General features: G+C 44.1%; 1 protein-coding gene and 1 long non-coding RNA gene across 3 annotated transcripts in view; one reads left to right on the forward strand and one right to left on the reverse strand.

The window, feature by feature from the left end:
• The window catches only part of MRPS14 (mitochondrial ribosomal protein S14), a 29077-nt gene extending 24589 nt beyond the window's left edge, over nucleotides 1-4488 (reverse strand). The window contains exon 1 of the mRNA XM_026509311.4: nucleotides 4382-4488. Coding sequence (XP_026365096.1) covers nucleotides 4382-4426 — 45 coding nt within the window. The 5' untranslated portion in view covers nucleotides 4427-4488. The remainder of the gene's footprint in view (nucleotides 1-4381) is intronic.
• A 110-nt stretch (nucleotides 4489-4598) lies between these two features.
• Nucleotides 4599-16123, forward strand: LOC113262796 (uncharacterized). Of its 2 annotated transcripts, none has more exons than XR_008960392.1 (3): nucleotides 4599-5519; nucleotides 7264-7488; nucleotides 15724-16123. It is a non-coding gene; the product is annotated as an uncharacterized LOC113262796 (long non-coding RNA). The 2 variants fall into 2 exon arrangements; XR_008960393.1 differs by lacking the exon at nucleotides 15724-16123 and adding an exon at nucleotides 14097-14785.
• Nucleotides 16124-16373: the final 250 nt, after the last annotated feature.

A 16373-nucleotide genomic window follows, 5' to 3' on the forward strand; every position in this document is an offset into this window, starting at 1 on the left:
ATCACGCCCTGAGCCGAAGGCAAACGCTTAACGACTGAGCCCCCCAGGTGCCCCTTTCAAAGGTTTTACATGCCTGTTCACAGCGGCTAAACATCAAGCAAATGATCAACGACTTGAAACATCTCACGGTGCCTGGCTGGCTCAGTCGGGAGAGCGTGCGACTCAATCTTGACTGTGAGTCTGAGCCCCACATCAGGCACAGAGATTACTTCTTAAAAAATTTTAAAAATCAAGAAAAGAGACTTGAAACATCTAAGGAACAAAGAAAATGACCAACTTAAAAAACTGAACCTGAAGCCATGACCTGTGAATATCCCAGAGGTTAAGCCAAACTGTCATGACTTACAGATACCACACAAATGAATAATAAAAATTGCCAGAACTTGAGATTGGTCACTGAGTGGCGCTAAGGCCTTCAATTCTGATCACATTTCTGTTAGGCTGAGAGTCTGACCATAAGGGGGTAATTAGTTGTAAAACAGAAAACCACAGGCCCAAGATGGCATTACTCAGGCCAAGTCCTCAAACCAGAGCTTAATACCTGATCTACTCACAGTTTCAACTTCCCCAACAAAAGTAGTCTTCACTGGTTAGTCAGGAATTCTCTGCCGGGACCAATAAGTGCCACATGGGCCTTCCATCCCCCAAAGGAAGAGGAAGTAATCTGTATGATAAGACCCACTGCTCATCCCTGTAAGGCAAAGTGACCATGCCTGGAACAATCCTTTTCTTTTTGCTAATAACTTTCTTTCCCTACCCTCTTTCCTATAAAAACCTTCATTTTGTAGAGTCCTGTGAGCTGCCCTCTACTTGCTAGATGGGATGATTCCTCATTCCAGAATCATTTAATAAAGCCAATTAGATCTTCAAATTCACACAGCTCAGTTTTGTTTCTTAATATAGTGAAGGCATAGACTGTATACACCACTAAAACTCAAGTCTCTCCCAAACCAGAGCAAACATTACATGTTAATTAATTAAATTTCAGCTATGGAGGGACACCTGGGTGGCACAGTTGGTTAGGTGTCCGACCCTTGGTTTGGGCTCAGGTTTTGATCTCAGGTTGTTGAGATCAAACCTTGAGAGTCGGGCTATCTGCTCAGTGTGGAGTCTGCTTGGGATTCTCTCTCCCTCTACCCCTCCTTCCCGCCCCCCTCCACACTCACTCGCTTTCTAAAAGAAATAAACCTTAAATTTTTCAGCTATGGAAAGTAATGGTGACTTCCAATAAAAGCTGTTTATAGAATATATGTATGGCATTATACAGAATGTAAAACTGAAAATGAGATTACTAGAATGCCAACATTTAAAAAAATCTATTAATAAAAGATAAACTGAACGTATTCAATGCTAAAAGTCTCATGGGGAAAGACAACAATTCTACAATCATCTTTGGAAATAAGACAAGCACAAATGGAATTTCAATATTGATTTGACACATGACTGAGTCAAATGAATACCATGCTCCCTGGGGCTGGAAACAAATGTCATGGAAGAAGGGGCTTCAGCAAAGCTTTGAAGGAACTGTCAGGATTCTGATACAGCTGGGGGGCAGGGGAGGGGAGAGAAGATAGTTCAAAACAAACAAGAAAATGAACAAGGTAAGATTCATAAGACTAGGAGAGATCACTCTGGCTGAAAGAAACAATTTGTGTTGAAGGGCAACCCAAGGTGCACTTTGACCTATGAAACTGAACGTTAAGGAGACTTAGAAAACAAAATTAAACATTTTCCTCCCATCTTTTTCCAAGCTATTCCTAATCAACTTTCTCTCTACCATCTCCTCACAGGCTTCTATTTATTCTTAACATCTTTCATTCCTTTTTTGTGTAACTTTTTTTTCCGGCTAGAAAAGAAATTCACTCTTAAAACATTTAGTGCTCTACTATTTCTTCTGTGAATGTTTTGTCCTTGGCCTACATTTATACATTATCAATATTTTATCGGTTTCTAACAGTGCTTTATACATTAAGATTGCATTCTATTCTGTTCTATACACCTTCTATCCCCCCTCACACCTGTCTTTACCTTCCAAAATGCTCTTCAACTCATGCTCTACAGTTATCAAAATCTAAATCTCAACTTCTCTTAACATCTTATTTTTGCTCTAGCTGAATCCTGAATCCCTCCTGATGGGTTCCCCTGTAGTTTTTTTTTTTCTCCCATGACTGGGCATGGAGGTGGGGGAAGTGTATTCCTTGCCCTTAAGGACAGCTCCCAAACTTTCCTTCCTGAAAGGAACTTTGACTCTCCTGCTTTTGGCTTATACCTCCCACTGCCCCTCACTCCCACACTCATCTACCATAGCCCCTCCCTCTCATTTTTCACAGAATCTAGATCCTGGCTCACTGTCACTCTCCAATATTCTTGTCCTAATTCCTGGTGATCTCAATATACAAGGAATTATGTCTTGATCTTTCTGTTCCTCGAACCCCTCTCCTCCAGTGATTTTTGTACTCCCTTCCATGCCCTAGGTCGTTTATTACCAATAATCACAAGCTTTCGGTTATCTCAGTTTTGCGTGTCTCATTCTCTATCACTGCTTTCTCACTTGCTCCTTCAAACACTCCAACAACAACCTCTGTGAGGTTTTTAATTCATTGATCCTACCACCTTTTCACTCTCAGCTTTTGATTTCCTGTCTCTCCCTTACCCAGCCTGAATTCCACAGTGCGTAAATACAATGTTGTATTTCATACAATCTCAACTCCCTGGCCCCTCTCTCACATCACTGTACTTGCTCCAATTCTTGTCACTAGTTTTGCTGTCTGCTCCTATTTCACACCATTTCCTCTTCCCTTAAATCCCTAACACCTGCTCCCATACCCTCACACTCTACTGATGACTTATCTTTAATTATAAAATTAGAAGCAATCAGGAAAGAACTTCCATAACACCCACTATTATATCTACCCATTTACTAGCATCTGTAATCATATGCTGTACAGTCTCTCCTGTTATTGAATATCCACTCTAATACAGTAGCCGCTAACCCCATATTGCTACTGAACACTTGAAATGTAATTAGTGCAACTGGGGAATGTAATTCCTAATGTTATTTAATTTTAATTCATTAAAAATTTAAACGGAAGCAGCTGTAAATATTAAACAACTTTACTGTTTGGGTAGGACTACATTTTCCATCTTAATGGTGGAAAATTTGGCATCCAAACTGAGATGTGCTGTAAGTAAAATTCAAACTGGATTTTGAAGATCTAGTACGAAAAAAGAATGTAAATTTCTCATAAGTCATCTTCATAGATTATATATTGAGGTTAGTATTTTGGATATGTTGGCTTCAAATATTTAATTAAAATTAATTTCATGTTTCTTTTTACTTTTTTTAACATAGCTACTAGAATATTTTATTTTTTAAAAAAGATTTTATTTGAGAGTGAGCGAGAAAGAGAGCATGAACAGGGGCAGAGGGAGGGGGACAAGCAGACTGCCCTCTCAGCAGGGAGCCCAACATGAAGGTCGATCCCAGGACCCTCGGATCATGACCCCAGCCCAAGGCAGAAGCTTAACCGACTGAGCCATCCAGGTGTGTATGTAGTTGGCATTATATTTCTATTGGACAACACTACCACAAATGACGAACTGTCCCTGTTTCTAAGACTAAACAATGGAACATGAGACCCATCACCTCTTATCTACACAAAGGTACAGCTCCACAATTCTTCTCTTAATTTTTTCCACACTACAAGATCTTTCCCGTTAACACAAAAACATAGTTACTTCTGTCACGTGCAAAAACAAGGACACCAAACCCCCCTCTTAACCCAGCAGCTACCGACCCATTTTTCTGCTCCCCTTGCAGCAAAACATCAAAGCAAAGGTTTGTCTATACTCATAGTCTCTCAATTTCTTTCCTCTCGTTCTCTCTCGAACACTTTGGCCCCCGTCACGCCACTGAAACTACTATGATGAAGACTCCAACAACTTCCACGCTGCTAAGACCAATACCCAATTCTCAGCGCTTTTAACTGGCCTGTCAACTCTGAGCACATAACTCCCTGCTCCCTGAATTGCTGTCGTCGCCTGCTTCCGAGCCACCACACTCTCTGGGCTTTCCGTCCCTCGCTGAACTCCCGTCAAGTCTCCTTTGCTCGGCTCTCGTCGCTTAACGCTGGAGTCCCTAAGGCCTCAATCCACGGACCCCTTCTCTTCTCCACCTGCACTCACTTCTTATAAATCGGCGGCGATATGCAGCTTTCAATACCAGTTATAGGCTTACGAACACCAAATTTACATCTGCAGCTCGGACCTCCCCTGGGACGGGTCCGCACTGGGCGCCACAGGTGGCACAGTAGCAGAGGACCCGTGGGCTTGGGGATTCAGTGGGGAGGACGGCGCGTGGGGCTAAGGGCGCAGGGCTGACCTGCCGGACGGTCCGCAGCAGAGAGCCCAGCATGGAGGCCGCCATGTTGTCCGCCGCAAACGCCGAGCCGCGGGAATTTCGTTGACTGCGAATACGGCGGGGACGCGAGGGGCGGGGCCCGGGGCGCAGGGGGGAGGGACGAGGGTGGGTCTTTAGCCTCCCGCAGGAGGGCTTCCTTATTGGCTCTGTGTTCTCGCGTTATTTCACGAAACACGACAAATTACAAAATCGGGAGTGCGACTTTGATACTGGTGGAGCAGTTGGGCGCTCCTCGCTTCTTGCTCTTCCTTAACCTTTAAATACTGTTAAAGTACCTTCTTCCCTACCTGCCTCCTTTCCTTCCTCTCCCCAGACCTGCCAGCTTTTCGTCACCAATATCTCTTTCCGGTCTTGCTCAACCTGCTCGTCGTCCTATGTCCTCCATCCAGTTTAGGGTGCTATTTGCCATAAGCCTAGAATTATTGCCAACTCCTCCTCTGTAATTCCCCCTACAGATTTTGCAGATCTTTTCTGTCCACTATAATGGCGATAATGATCGTATTGATGATTCCTGTTTATATGTCTAGGATTTCTGTATACTAAAATACTCGGGGTTTTGGGGGTGGGGAGGGAGGAACATTGCCATTTAAAAACTGCTTTTTCAGGGGCACCTGGCTGACCCAGTTGGAAGAGCGTGCGACTTTTGATCTCCTGGTCGTGAGTTTGAGCCCCACGTTTGGTGTAGAGATTACATAAATACAATTTTTTAAAAACTGCTGTTTTCAGTCTGTAGTACAGAGAACCTTCAGGTCATCTTCATAGCACATGTCCTTGGTCTGGAATGAACACTTTGAGAGGCCCCTTTCCTTTGGATGTAAGGCTAGTACCACCTACCCACGGTTCTGGTAGAAGAGTATCAAGGAGTATGTATTAGCTTGGCAAAGACCTGTATCTTAGATGTGTTGATGAAGTGAGGAAATGCCCCTGTATTATTTACATCTTCTGGGAAGGAAGCTGAATGCAGACTCCTTTCTTTAAAGTTCCAGGTTTACTGGAACCTACCCAAAGGACAGAGGATGAACTGACTGAGGCCAGCTGGCAGCAAAGAACAACACGAGCCCCCATCATCGTAGAATCAGAAAATTCCCAACCATGTCAGGTAAGCAAATATTGCCAGTGTTAGCCCTTGTGATGCCCTTCTATCCCCATAATTGAGAGTCATCTGTAATCAGCTCACAAAATGAGTGAGCCAGCTTTCTGTACTGTGGCCTTTTGTTTCCTTTCTATAAAAATAGTTCTGAAAGCATCTTTAAACAACATTAGTGACTTTTTAAAAAAAATTGTGGTAAAATATACACAATATAAAATTTCCCATCTTAATCACTGTAAAGTGTATAGTTCAGTGGTATTAAGTACATTCACATTGTTGTACGACCCACCACCACCATCCATCTCTAGAACTTTTTAATCCTCCCAAACCAAAACTCTGTACCCATTAAACAATAACTATCTTCCCCCACCCCCATCCCCTGCCAACCGCTCTCTGCTTTCTGTCTCTATGAATTTGACTACTCAACGTACCTCATGTAAGTGGAAGCATACAGTTGTCCTTTTGTGCCTGGCTTCTTTCACTTAACATAATGTCTTCAAGTTTCATCCATGTTGTGGCATGTGTTTGTACTTAATTACCTTTTATGGCTGAATAATACTCCATTGTATGGATAGACCACATTTGGTTTCTCTGTGCATCTGTTGATGGACATTTACTTTGCTTCCACATGTTGGATATTGTAAATAATGCTACTATGAGCATGTATGTACAAATACCTTAAACAGCATTTGTATCTTATTGGGCTGTTTTTCACTTTAAGAAGAGATAAAGCAATTTAATGGCTAGTAAATTAGGCTACTCTCAGATAATAAGAGCGGACTCCAGGGTCTTCTTTAATTAATAGGGTTGGTTTTGTAAAACAACCCAAGATTTTTTCTCCAATGCACCCTCCTGCATTAGTGTGTGTGTGGAAGCTTGGCAAGGCTAAAGAAAGCTCACTTTACCTTGAGTTTTCCTAAGAAGTCTGTGATTCTCTGTGGCCATTTGACCGAAGGTGGGGAAGGCTATTGGCCTTACTGTCCTGGAATTCTAGGATCAGAAGAACCATCATCATTCACTCATTTATTCATTCAATAAATACATATGAAGTGCCTATTATGTACCCCTATTATGTATGTGTATGTGTGTGTGAGGTGGGGTAACAAGAGAATCACTGACCTGATGCTTATATTCAATTGGAGATTACAGATTTAGATAGAGGTGGAGATAATCACCATTGTTAGGTATATTGCCTTTGCTTTTTCTGTATAGTCTTTCCGTTAGAGGCTAGAAGGTACTTTTGGGACGGATAGATTAAAAATTTAATTGTTAAATATTTTGAGATTTGATTGTGAGAAGATATTCTAGTCACCATGTTGATTTTGAGCCTAATGAAATAAAAACCATTGTATGAATGATGAAATTGAGGCACAGAGAGGGTAGGTGACTTTTCAAGCTCACAGAGCTAGGCCCAGACCAAGGCCCATGCTCTTAATCCTCATTCCACGCTGTCCTCTGGAGGAGCAGCGGCTCAAGGACAAAGGCCTGACTGCTGTTACAGAATCCTTACTTATAAAACATATCGAATGGCTAATGTACAGATTTCATGCCATTTCAAACAAAACTTCCGATGGGGGGGAAACTTCCAATGAATATTTTTCTTAACAAAATAATTCTAAAATATATGTAAAAGAATAACATGGATGGGAATGCAATTTTTGAAAAGGAAAAATAACAAGTAACCTTGCTCTACCAGATATTACAATGCCATGTTTTTGTTTTTTTTTTAAGATTTTATTTATTCATTTGACAGAGAGACAACCAGCAAGAGAGGGAACACAAGCAGGGGGAGTGGGAGAGGAGGAAGCAGGCCCCCAGCAGAGGAGCCTGATGCGGGGCTCGAGCCTAGAACGCCAGGATCACGCCCTGAGCCTAAGGCAGATGCTTAACGACTGTGCTACCCAGGCGCCCCTACAATGCCATGTATTATAAAGCAGCAGTGATGAAATTCGTGTGGTGCTGGAGCCAAAATCAGCAGGTAAAGGAACTAAAGCAGGTAGGCCAAAAAGAAATCCCAATGTAATCACAACTGGTTATATGTTAAAGGAGGTGTAACAGTCATTGAACAAATGGTAGTAGAACAATTAGTTAAAAATTCAGGAAAAAAAATTGTTTCTTTAAAGATTTTATTTTTTTTAAGTAATCTCTACACCCAATGTGGGGCTTAAACTCACAAACCCAAGATCAAGAGTCACAGACTATACCAACTGAGCCAGCCAGGAAAGCAGTGTTTAATTATATCTTTACCTCTTACCGTAGGTAGATTAAGGAGTTAAATGTTGACAAAGCTTAAAAAAAGAAACAGAAGAAAATATAGATGAATATCTTTATAAACTTAAATCCTGGTAGACAATCCTCAGAATGTCTAATAACATGACAAATATTCAGCCTCACTAGTTTCCAAGAGAATGCAAATTAAAACAATGACAATTTAATCCAGCAAATTAACAAAGGTTAAAAGAAAGTTCAGTGTTGTTGTGGGTGTGGGGAAACGGGTAATTTCCTATCCTAGCAGTAGCGATATAAATTGGCATAACTTGTCCACAAAATAATTTGGCAGGAGTGTTTTCAAAATTTTTATCTATTGACCCAGTTATACGACTTATAGAAATCTATTTCAAGAGAATGCTGAGAAACTCTAAAATTCATTTATAAGGACATGTGCCATGGGATTACTTAGAATAAGAACAAATAACAGTCTAACAGTAGAAGGAGAGTTAAATGAATTAAGAAAAATAACATGTTGCGGGGGCGCCTGGGTGGCACAGTGGTTAAGCGTCTGCCTTCGGCTCAGGGCATGATCCCGGCGTTATGGGATCGAGCCCCACATCAGGCTCCTCCATTATGAGCCTGCTTCTTCCTCTCCCACTTGCCCTGCTTGTGTTCCCTCTCTCACTGGCTATCTCTATCTCTGTCAAATAAATAAATAAAATCTTTAAAAAAAAAAAGAAAAATAACATGTTGCAATTCTAGTTTACAAAATCTGATGGGTTCCAAATTCTGAAAAATGTATGTTTAAAGATACAGGTATAGATATAGGAAAGATAGATAGATACATAGATAGATGATAGATAGATAGATAGATAGATAGATAGATAGATAGATAGATAGGAAAGGATTAAGAAGGGGTTGCCTGCATGGATCAGTAGGTTAAGTGTCTGCCTTTGGCTCAGGTCATGATCCTGGGGTCCTGGGATGTTACCCCTCAGTGTTAGAGTCTGCTTCTCCTTCTCCCTCTGCCCCACTCCTTTCTTGTGTTCTCTCTCTCTCTCTCAAATAAATAAACAAAATCTTTAAAAAAAAGATTAGGAAGGAAATAACTCAAATACTGAGTAATAGCTGAATGGCTAGATTACTGATGATATTTATGTTTTTAGAATTTTTTTCAATTTCCCTATAATTTATGTTTTACTTTTAGACTCACAGAAACATTGACATTGATTTAAGAATATTAATCTGTCCTTTTCTTTATATGCCTCTATTATTTCACCCCAAATATCTGAAATGTATGTTTCTCCAAGGACATGAAGGAAGGGGCCATGCTCTGTTCCCAATCTCCTCTGCTAATCCTTGGGGACACGTGCAGTCAGGACCCTGGACACAGCAAGGAGGAAATGAAGAAATCAGGGATGCTTGCTTCATTCATGTTTAGTACTAAGTCATTCACTCTCCCTTTGGGCTTCCTTTCTCTGGCTCCTCTATGGCTACCCTCAAAGAAGTAGTTCCTTTAGTGTCTAGTCTATAGCTAATACAGGATTGATCATTTCCTTAACCTTTCTGATTTGGGGGAAGATTAATTATTCCTTTTTGTTGTTTTATAACTGGTAAATACCGGGTCTCCTTGGCTGCAGCCCTGGGAATCACAGAAGAAGAATATTTACTTGGAGTGTGCCTATCCCTAGAGACACTTTCTGGCCCAGGAGTCCAGACTGACGCGTGAAGCTGACTCAACAACTTTCTAGGACCTGACCACCCTCCCTGCTTCACCCCTGTAGTGCTTCACGACCCTGATGTTCTCCAGGAGGGATCTCAAGGGCCAGGCAGCCCACATATGGAAAGTTGATTATGGTTTAACTCGAAAGAACCAGACTTCTTGGGCTTTTGGTGGTCAGTGTGTGGGGACAGCTATGAGAGCGGGAAAAGAAGAGGAAAATAGGCATGAAGGAGAAGATCACGTAGAAAGAGAAAGGCACAGGGATGCACACGCATGTTCACATGCAAGCATTTTCAACCCTGGCTCTGAAATGGTGTGTGTGGGTAATCTGCTTTCAGTAAGCACCATCAGCTGACTAGTAACCCCACTGGCGTACCAGCTCCGCCGTGGAGCGTGGGTGGCCCTAGCACTGACTTGTGGAAGCAGCGGCAGTGGCCCATGCCTGGGAGGGAGCTTCATGCTGTGCATTGGTTGAACACAAGGTGGCAGTATTACCACACCTGAGCTCCCATGCCTGCCAGGCCCTCCTCACCCTGTTCCCACACAGGGAGTCTTTTTTTTTTTTTTTTTTTTTAAAGATTTTTTATTTATTTATTCGACAGAATAGAGACAGCCAGCGAGAGAGGGAACACAAGCAGAGGGAGTGGGAGAGGAAGAAGCAGGCTCATAGCAGAGGAGCCTGATGTGGGGCTCGATCCCGTAACGCCGGGATCACGCCCAAGGCAGACGCTTAACCGCTGTGCCACCCAGGCACCCCCCACACAGGGAGTCTGATGCAGACTGGGAACGAGGAGCACACACTCACACACACACACCTCTGTCCTCCAAATAAAATGACATAATATGTTCAGGTAGGACCTGTGTTTTCTTTTTTCAAATGTTATTTAAAATCAATTAACATACAGTGTATTATTAATTTCAGGGGTAGATTTAGTGATTCATCAGGTGCATATAATACCCAGTGTTCATTACATCAAGTGCCCTCCTTAATGCCCATCACTCAGTTACCCTATGCCCCCAGCCATCTCCCAGGACCTGTGTTTTCGATTGAGTTTGCCTCTTTTGTAGGCATCACAGGCAAGACAGGCTACATGATTGGTAGGGCCCAGTGCAAGATGAAAACGTAGGGATCTTTGTTCAAAAAGCAGGCAAAAGGTGCTGTTAAAGGTCATAAAATATAAGCCTGAGCCCAGGCTCAGTGAGACAGTACCCAAGCGTACCTCAGGCCACTCTTGCTTACTGCTCTGTGGCTTCTTTGGGGTCAGCAGGCAGCACCTAAGGAACCAGGGGCCTGCTTTGCACTCACGCAGACATGGCTACCAAGTGCAGAGCCGTGGACACCCGTGGGGACATCCTGAACCAATGGGGGCTGGAAGCCTATGGAGGAAACGTCTCCTGCGACTCCTTGTCCTGTGACTCCACAGGCTCTGTGATGTGAAGCCCCAGCCATGGATGTAAGGACACATCCTGGCATTGTCTTCCTCTCCCGGCTAATTCCGCTGCTCTGATCCCTCACTCCTGCTCCCCAGGCTGGCTGCCCACGTCGACTACTTGCACGTAAACCTCTGTCTTAGGGATTCTGCTTTTGGGGGTGATGGGAGAGTGGCAGGTAAATTCAGACTAAGACAATAATATCCCATCCAAACAGGTCTTCCAAATCTTGTTGATTCTACTTCTTTTTAACCTTCTCCATTTCCACTCCCGCTCCTCTAGGTCAGACCCTCTTTATCTCTTGCCTGAATTAGTATCAGCTAGATTCCTAATTGCTCTTTTCCCCCTACTCTTCTTGTATTTATTTATTTATTTATTTATTTATTTAGTAATCTCTACACCCAGCGTGGGTCTTGAACTCACAACCCTGAGATCAAGAGTCACACGCTCTTCCAGCTGAGCCAGCTAGGCACCCTTTCCTACTCCACCTTTTTTTACTTATCACTTTCCTCACAAAAACATCCCCTCTTTCCTGTCAGAGGGAACTTTCTAAAACACTATAGCTCCTCATTCTTGGTAGCTCCCCATCGCTTGCCGAATAAAGTCCAAACCCCTTATCTTGATGCCCATGACTGTACCAGACGTCTGCAGCACCATTTCCCATCCCTGCCAAACACCTCTGGTCATGCTGGATTCCCTGCCTTTCAAGGTTCCCCGGGGTGGTTCTTCATTCTGAAGCTTTGATTTCAGACCACCTCTCCATTCAGTTCAGTTTAGTTCATCAAATGCGTTACCAAATACCAGGCACACAGTCATTTCCGCCATCCAAGGGGGCGAGGAGAAGGCGCGATGAGGTGGGTGGACCCACTCGTTCTGCCAGGCCTGGCTCCCTGGCTCACAGCTGCATTACTGTTCTATGATTCAGAAATGTCAAGTACGTTGGAGTTTGAGATACAAATGGTTTAGGATATCCTTATTTATCAATGAGGCACAGGTCTGCAGATAATTCTCAACCCTTCTATCCAGCTCCCAGGATTTATAATCTCAGACATGGCCTTGGGGTTGTCATCGGTCCGACCCCCTGAGCTCAGGAAACTCCTAGAAGCCTCTGCCTAACTATCAATTTTATCTTTTAGAAACTAATGAATTGCTGGGACAGAAAAAGAAACATTTTGAGTAGGACCCCTAGGAGGATGCCTGCCTGATGAATCGTAAAGTGCCTGACAGCCCCCTAAGCCTCATTAAAATGTTAGAATCTGGGGCGCCTGGGTGGTTCAGTCATTAAGCGTCTGCCTTCAGCTCAGGGCCTGATCCCAGATCAGGCCCCATATCAGGCTCCCCGCTCAGCGGGAAGCCTGCTTCTCCCTCTCCCACTTCCCCTGCTTGTGTTCCCTCTCTCGCTGTATCTCTCTGTCAAATAAATAAATAAAATCTTAAAAAAAAAATAAAATGTTAGAATCTCTGCCCAGGTGGGGCAGGGGAGCGTAAGCTTCATCTGCATAACATACAAAGTTTCGGCGTGCTTCTGCGAGTGCAGGTGCGACTTCATGCCTGCACGCCGCATGCGATGACGAGAGCCCCTCTTCTGAATATTCCTCTGCATCTTTCGCAGGAGCCTGCCCACCCCTGTTGGGAGGCGGGGGTGTCGCAGCTTTGGAGGTTATTCGCTGTGTTCTCCTTATTTGCTGCTTCTGGAGAGTTTTGTGAGGCAGCCCCACCTGGTTGTAGTCTGTCTGTAACTCATGAAGCGAAGAGACCCACGTTGGTTTGTGATAGCATCCCTGCGCGGAAGCTCATGCGATCACCTCCTTTTCCATCTGGGCTACCCACCCCCTTCCTCCAAGCTGTTTGCTTTTCCGTGTTGTAGTCATTACCTGTGGCTGCTGCAATGAACTGCCACAAATTGGGTGACTTACAACAGAAATGTGTTCTCTTACAGCGCTGGAGGCCAGCCGTCCAAAGTCAAGGTGTCTACACGGCCACACTCCCTCCAGAGGCTCTGGGGGAGGATCCTTCCTGGCCTCTTCCAGCTTCTGCTGGCGCCTGCCATTCCTTGGCTTCTCGAGGCAGCACACGCCAATCTCTGCCTCTTGTCTTTCCCTGGACTACTTCCCCGCCTGTCTTGGTGTTCGGACTCCTCTAAGAACACTCTCCTTTGCATTTAGGCCATCCTAAGCCAGGATGATTTCCTCTCAATCCTTACCTTAACTGCATCTGCAAACACTCCACTTTCAAATGCAGTCACACTCTGAGGCTGTGGGAGGCCATGAATGTGGGGGAAACTCTAGTCAACCCACCGCGCTCATCTGCTTTCACTTTATTCAGACGGCAACGCCAACACCTCTACGTCTTCACCTCCTTTTCCTCTTCTTGCCTCCATCTTCCTCTTTTCCTACTTGACTCCATTAGGAGTGACTCATGATGTGTGGGCTCAGGCCTCAGCCATCCACTTTCTAAAGAGCTGTACAAAGGCAAGTACATATTTGTTAGAATTCTCATAGGGGAAGGCAAAGTCAGGGAGTGGGACTGATATATTCACCTACACCTTTTTTTCCCCCAAAGATTCATCCATCCTTTCTTTCTTTCGTTCTTTCGTTCTTTTTCTTTCTTTCTTTCTTTCTTTCTTTCTTTCTTTCTTTCTTTCTTTCTTTCTTTCTTTCTTTCTTTCTTTCTTTTGGCAGAGAGAGCACAAGCAGGTGGAGCGGCAGGCAGAGGGAAAAGCAGGCTCCCCACTGAGCAGGGAGCCCGATGTGGGACTCGATCCTAGGACCCTGGGATCATAACCCTAGCTGAAGGCAGATGCTTAACTGAGCCACCCAGGCGCCCCTACCACATATATATTATTTGTACTAATTTCCTCAATTCATTCGAAAGTTCCTTAAGGCAATGTGTTGTTTTCAACTTCATACCCAAGTTCTTAGCAGAGTGTCTGGTGTATGTAGTAACATAAATATTTATTGGATTGCAATAATTCAGACTTTTACCTTTGACTGTGTCCTAACCGGACACTGCCAATCCGAACAGGAGAAGACTTAGACTGGCGCAAAATTCTTTCCTCATCGCTCATGAGCTTTTCCTTCAAGTCCAGCCTCTGTAGATACAACTTGCTGGCCTAGTATTTTAGAAAGAAAAGTGCACTTCTGTCTCTCGCTTCCCAGGCATGACAGACAGCACACTCACAATGCTGGTGGGAATAATCGAAGCAATTCTGTCTTTTCCAGAGGGCGGGTCCCAGAGCTGCCTCACGAGGAAGCTGAGGGAGGGAAGGGCTGCATGGGTGTCTCTGAAACACAGTCATAGAGCATGTGTTGTGGACTCCTGGAAAGAATGTGAAATCCATGGGGACAGAGATGAGGCTTGGCCTCTGTATTCCTGGGATCGAGGATGCAGCCCTGCGCAGAGCCAGACCCAACAAACCCTGGTTGATGATGACAATACTTATTCATCTGGCTGAAATCCAAACGGACGTGGTCACTCTGCTCTCCCCTCGAATGCGCAAGAGAGGCTTGCCTGCTCCCTGAGGAGACACGGATGCCCAGGGCTACCCGGCCTTCCTGGGTTCCAGACCTCCGGCCTCAGCGGAGTACCAGGAGAGCACAGCACTCTCTGCACGAGGCCTCTGTGCCCAAGGCCACGGTCCCCTGGGTGGTCAAGCTGATTCTGCTGCTTGCTGCGGCCTCTGCAGCTGTGGGGGGTGCCTCCCTCTCCCCTTACCAGAGGGAAGTCAACGCTTACTCTGAGGGTTTGGGTCCAACTCAGTGCTGTCCCAGGCGCTCTTCTCCAGCTGCCTGTGGCCCAGGCTGAAACAAAATGTTATGTGTGGTTTCAGGGATGAGATCATACCCGTTTTCTGTTGCAATGTCCTTAATAGATTTTCACTTGGGGGGAATAAACAGTTGATAGGAAAGCAGCATCTTCTTTCTTGGACATCATTTCTCCTTTTCCTTTCTTCTTTCTCCTCTTCCTAGTGTTTCTAAATTCCAAACCCTGACGAAAAGGTAAAATGTTAGCAATTCATGGAGGTACATGGCTTTTAGTAGCTATGGGGACGAAAATATCAAAGAGCCAGAAGTTAATGGAATTCAAGGGTAGAAAACGTCTGCAAAGCCACAGGGCATGTCCTCACGGTGCCAGCACAAAGCAGAGGTGGGCTTTTCTGGAGAAGGCCCATGGTCAGGTGACCCCACAGGCCGCCCAGCAGTCCTGGAATAGCAGATATGTGTACCCTGTCCTTCTGTCCATAGTCCATGCTGGGGATGGGGAGGAAGCAAGAGGAAAGCACACTCACTTTATATTCCATGTCTGTCCAAGACTCTTCTCAATGGCTTTCTCCCAGAAACACAAGGATCCTTAAGTTCTACTCCATTGGGCCCCCCACCCCACCCACCCCCGCCCCACCAAACCCCCCACCACCAGCTGCCAGCTGCCAGCCTAACTTATGTCAAAGAAAAATGTTTCTGGATGGGCCTTTTCTCCTGCTGAGTATATTAGTTGTCAGTCAAACCAGGTGAATTCGAATTTTGTCCTGATTTATTGTAGAAAAGGAAATTAAAATTGTGTTCCTAGATTTTTTTTTCATGCTCTGCTCTTTGCTGTCATAAATAGCTAATACACTCTTTTGTGTTATTCACTAATTGTTTCCTGTCCTGCATCTGAGGGTAGGGCTCAGGTCACAAGACTTTCTTGGATTGCTCACAATGTACAGCACACAGTGGGCATTCAGTCCTCAGTAAAAATCTTTTCATCAAGTCATTAAGTTACTGGATTGAATTTGATTTGCTGGACATCTGCTTTCAGGGATCCATTTGGGGTTTTGTGTTTTTTTCCTTCCTTGGATCTAATTCACAGGAAACAAGCACTCTCGACTTCTCTGCTCAAGAAAGAGAAAAAGGAAAAATGTGCTACCTAAGTCACTGCTTGGCCATGGAACGCAAGCTATAAGGTTATTAGTATCCTGTACAGCAAGAGGAGATCGCATGTGTATCCCCTGAAAGATACATGAAGAATACAAACTACCATTCATTCATTTACTTCTTTCATGGAACTGCAGGGTGATACTTCATTAATATTCGTTCTCTTCTACTACAGGGAATGCTAGTCTGTCTTTCCCTCTAGAAATGTAAACTCTAGGAGGGCAGCAATGATGATACCAATGATCATTAGTCTGTTTTTTCAATTCTATATCCCCATCTTACAGAGCAGTGTCGGGCACCCCACAGACATTCAATAAATATTTTGAATGAATGGAGTTCAGGTTATATTTGGTATAACCTTACAGATTATGGTAATCTCCAAAGTAGAGATTAGACATGTCCTTTCATACATTTGAAGTCTGTCCTTGAGGTTTATTTATTTATTTTTAAAGATTTTATTTATTTATTTATTTGACAGAGAGAGAGATAGCCAGCGAGAGAGGGAACACAAGCAGGGGGAGTGGGAGAGGAAGAAGCAGGCTCTCAGCAGAGGAGCCTGATGCGGGGCTCGATCCCAGAACACTG

The sequence above is a fragment of the Ursus arctos genome, unplaced genomic scaffold (assembly GCF_023065955.2).
Source record: "Ursus arctos isolate Adak ecotype North America unplaced genomic scaffold, UrsArc2.0 scaffold_2, whole genome shotgun sequence".
NCBI classification, from domain to species: Eukaryota; Metazoa; Chordata; class Mammalia; order Carnivora; family Ursidae; genus Ursus; species Ursus arctos.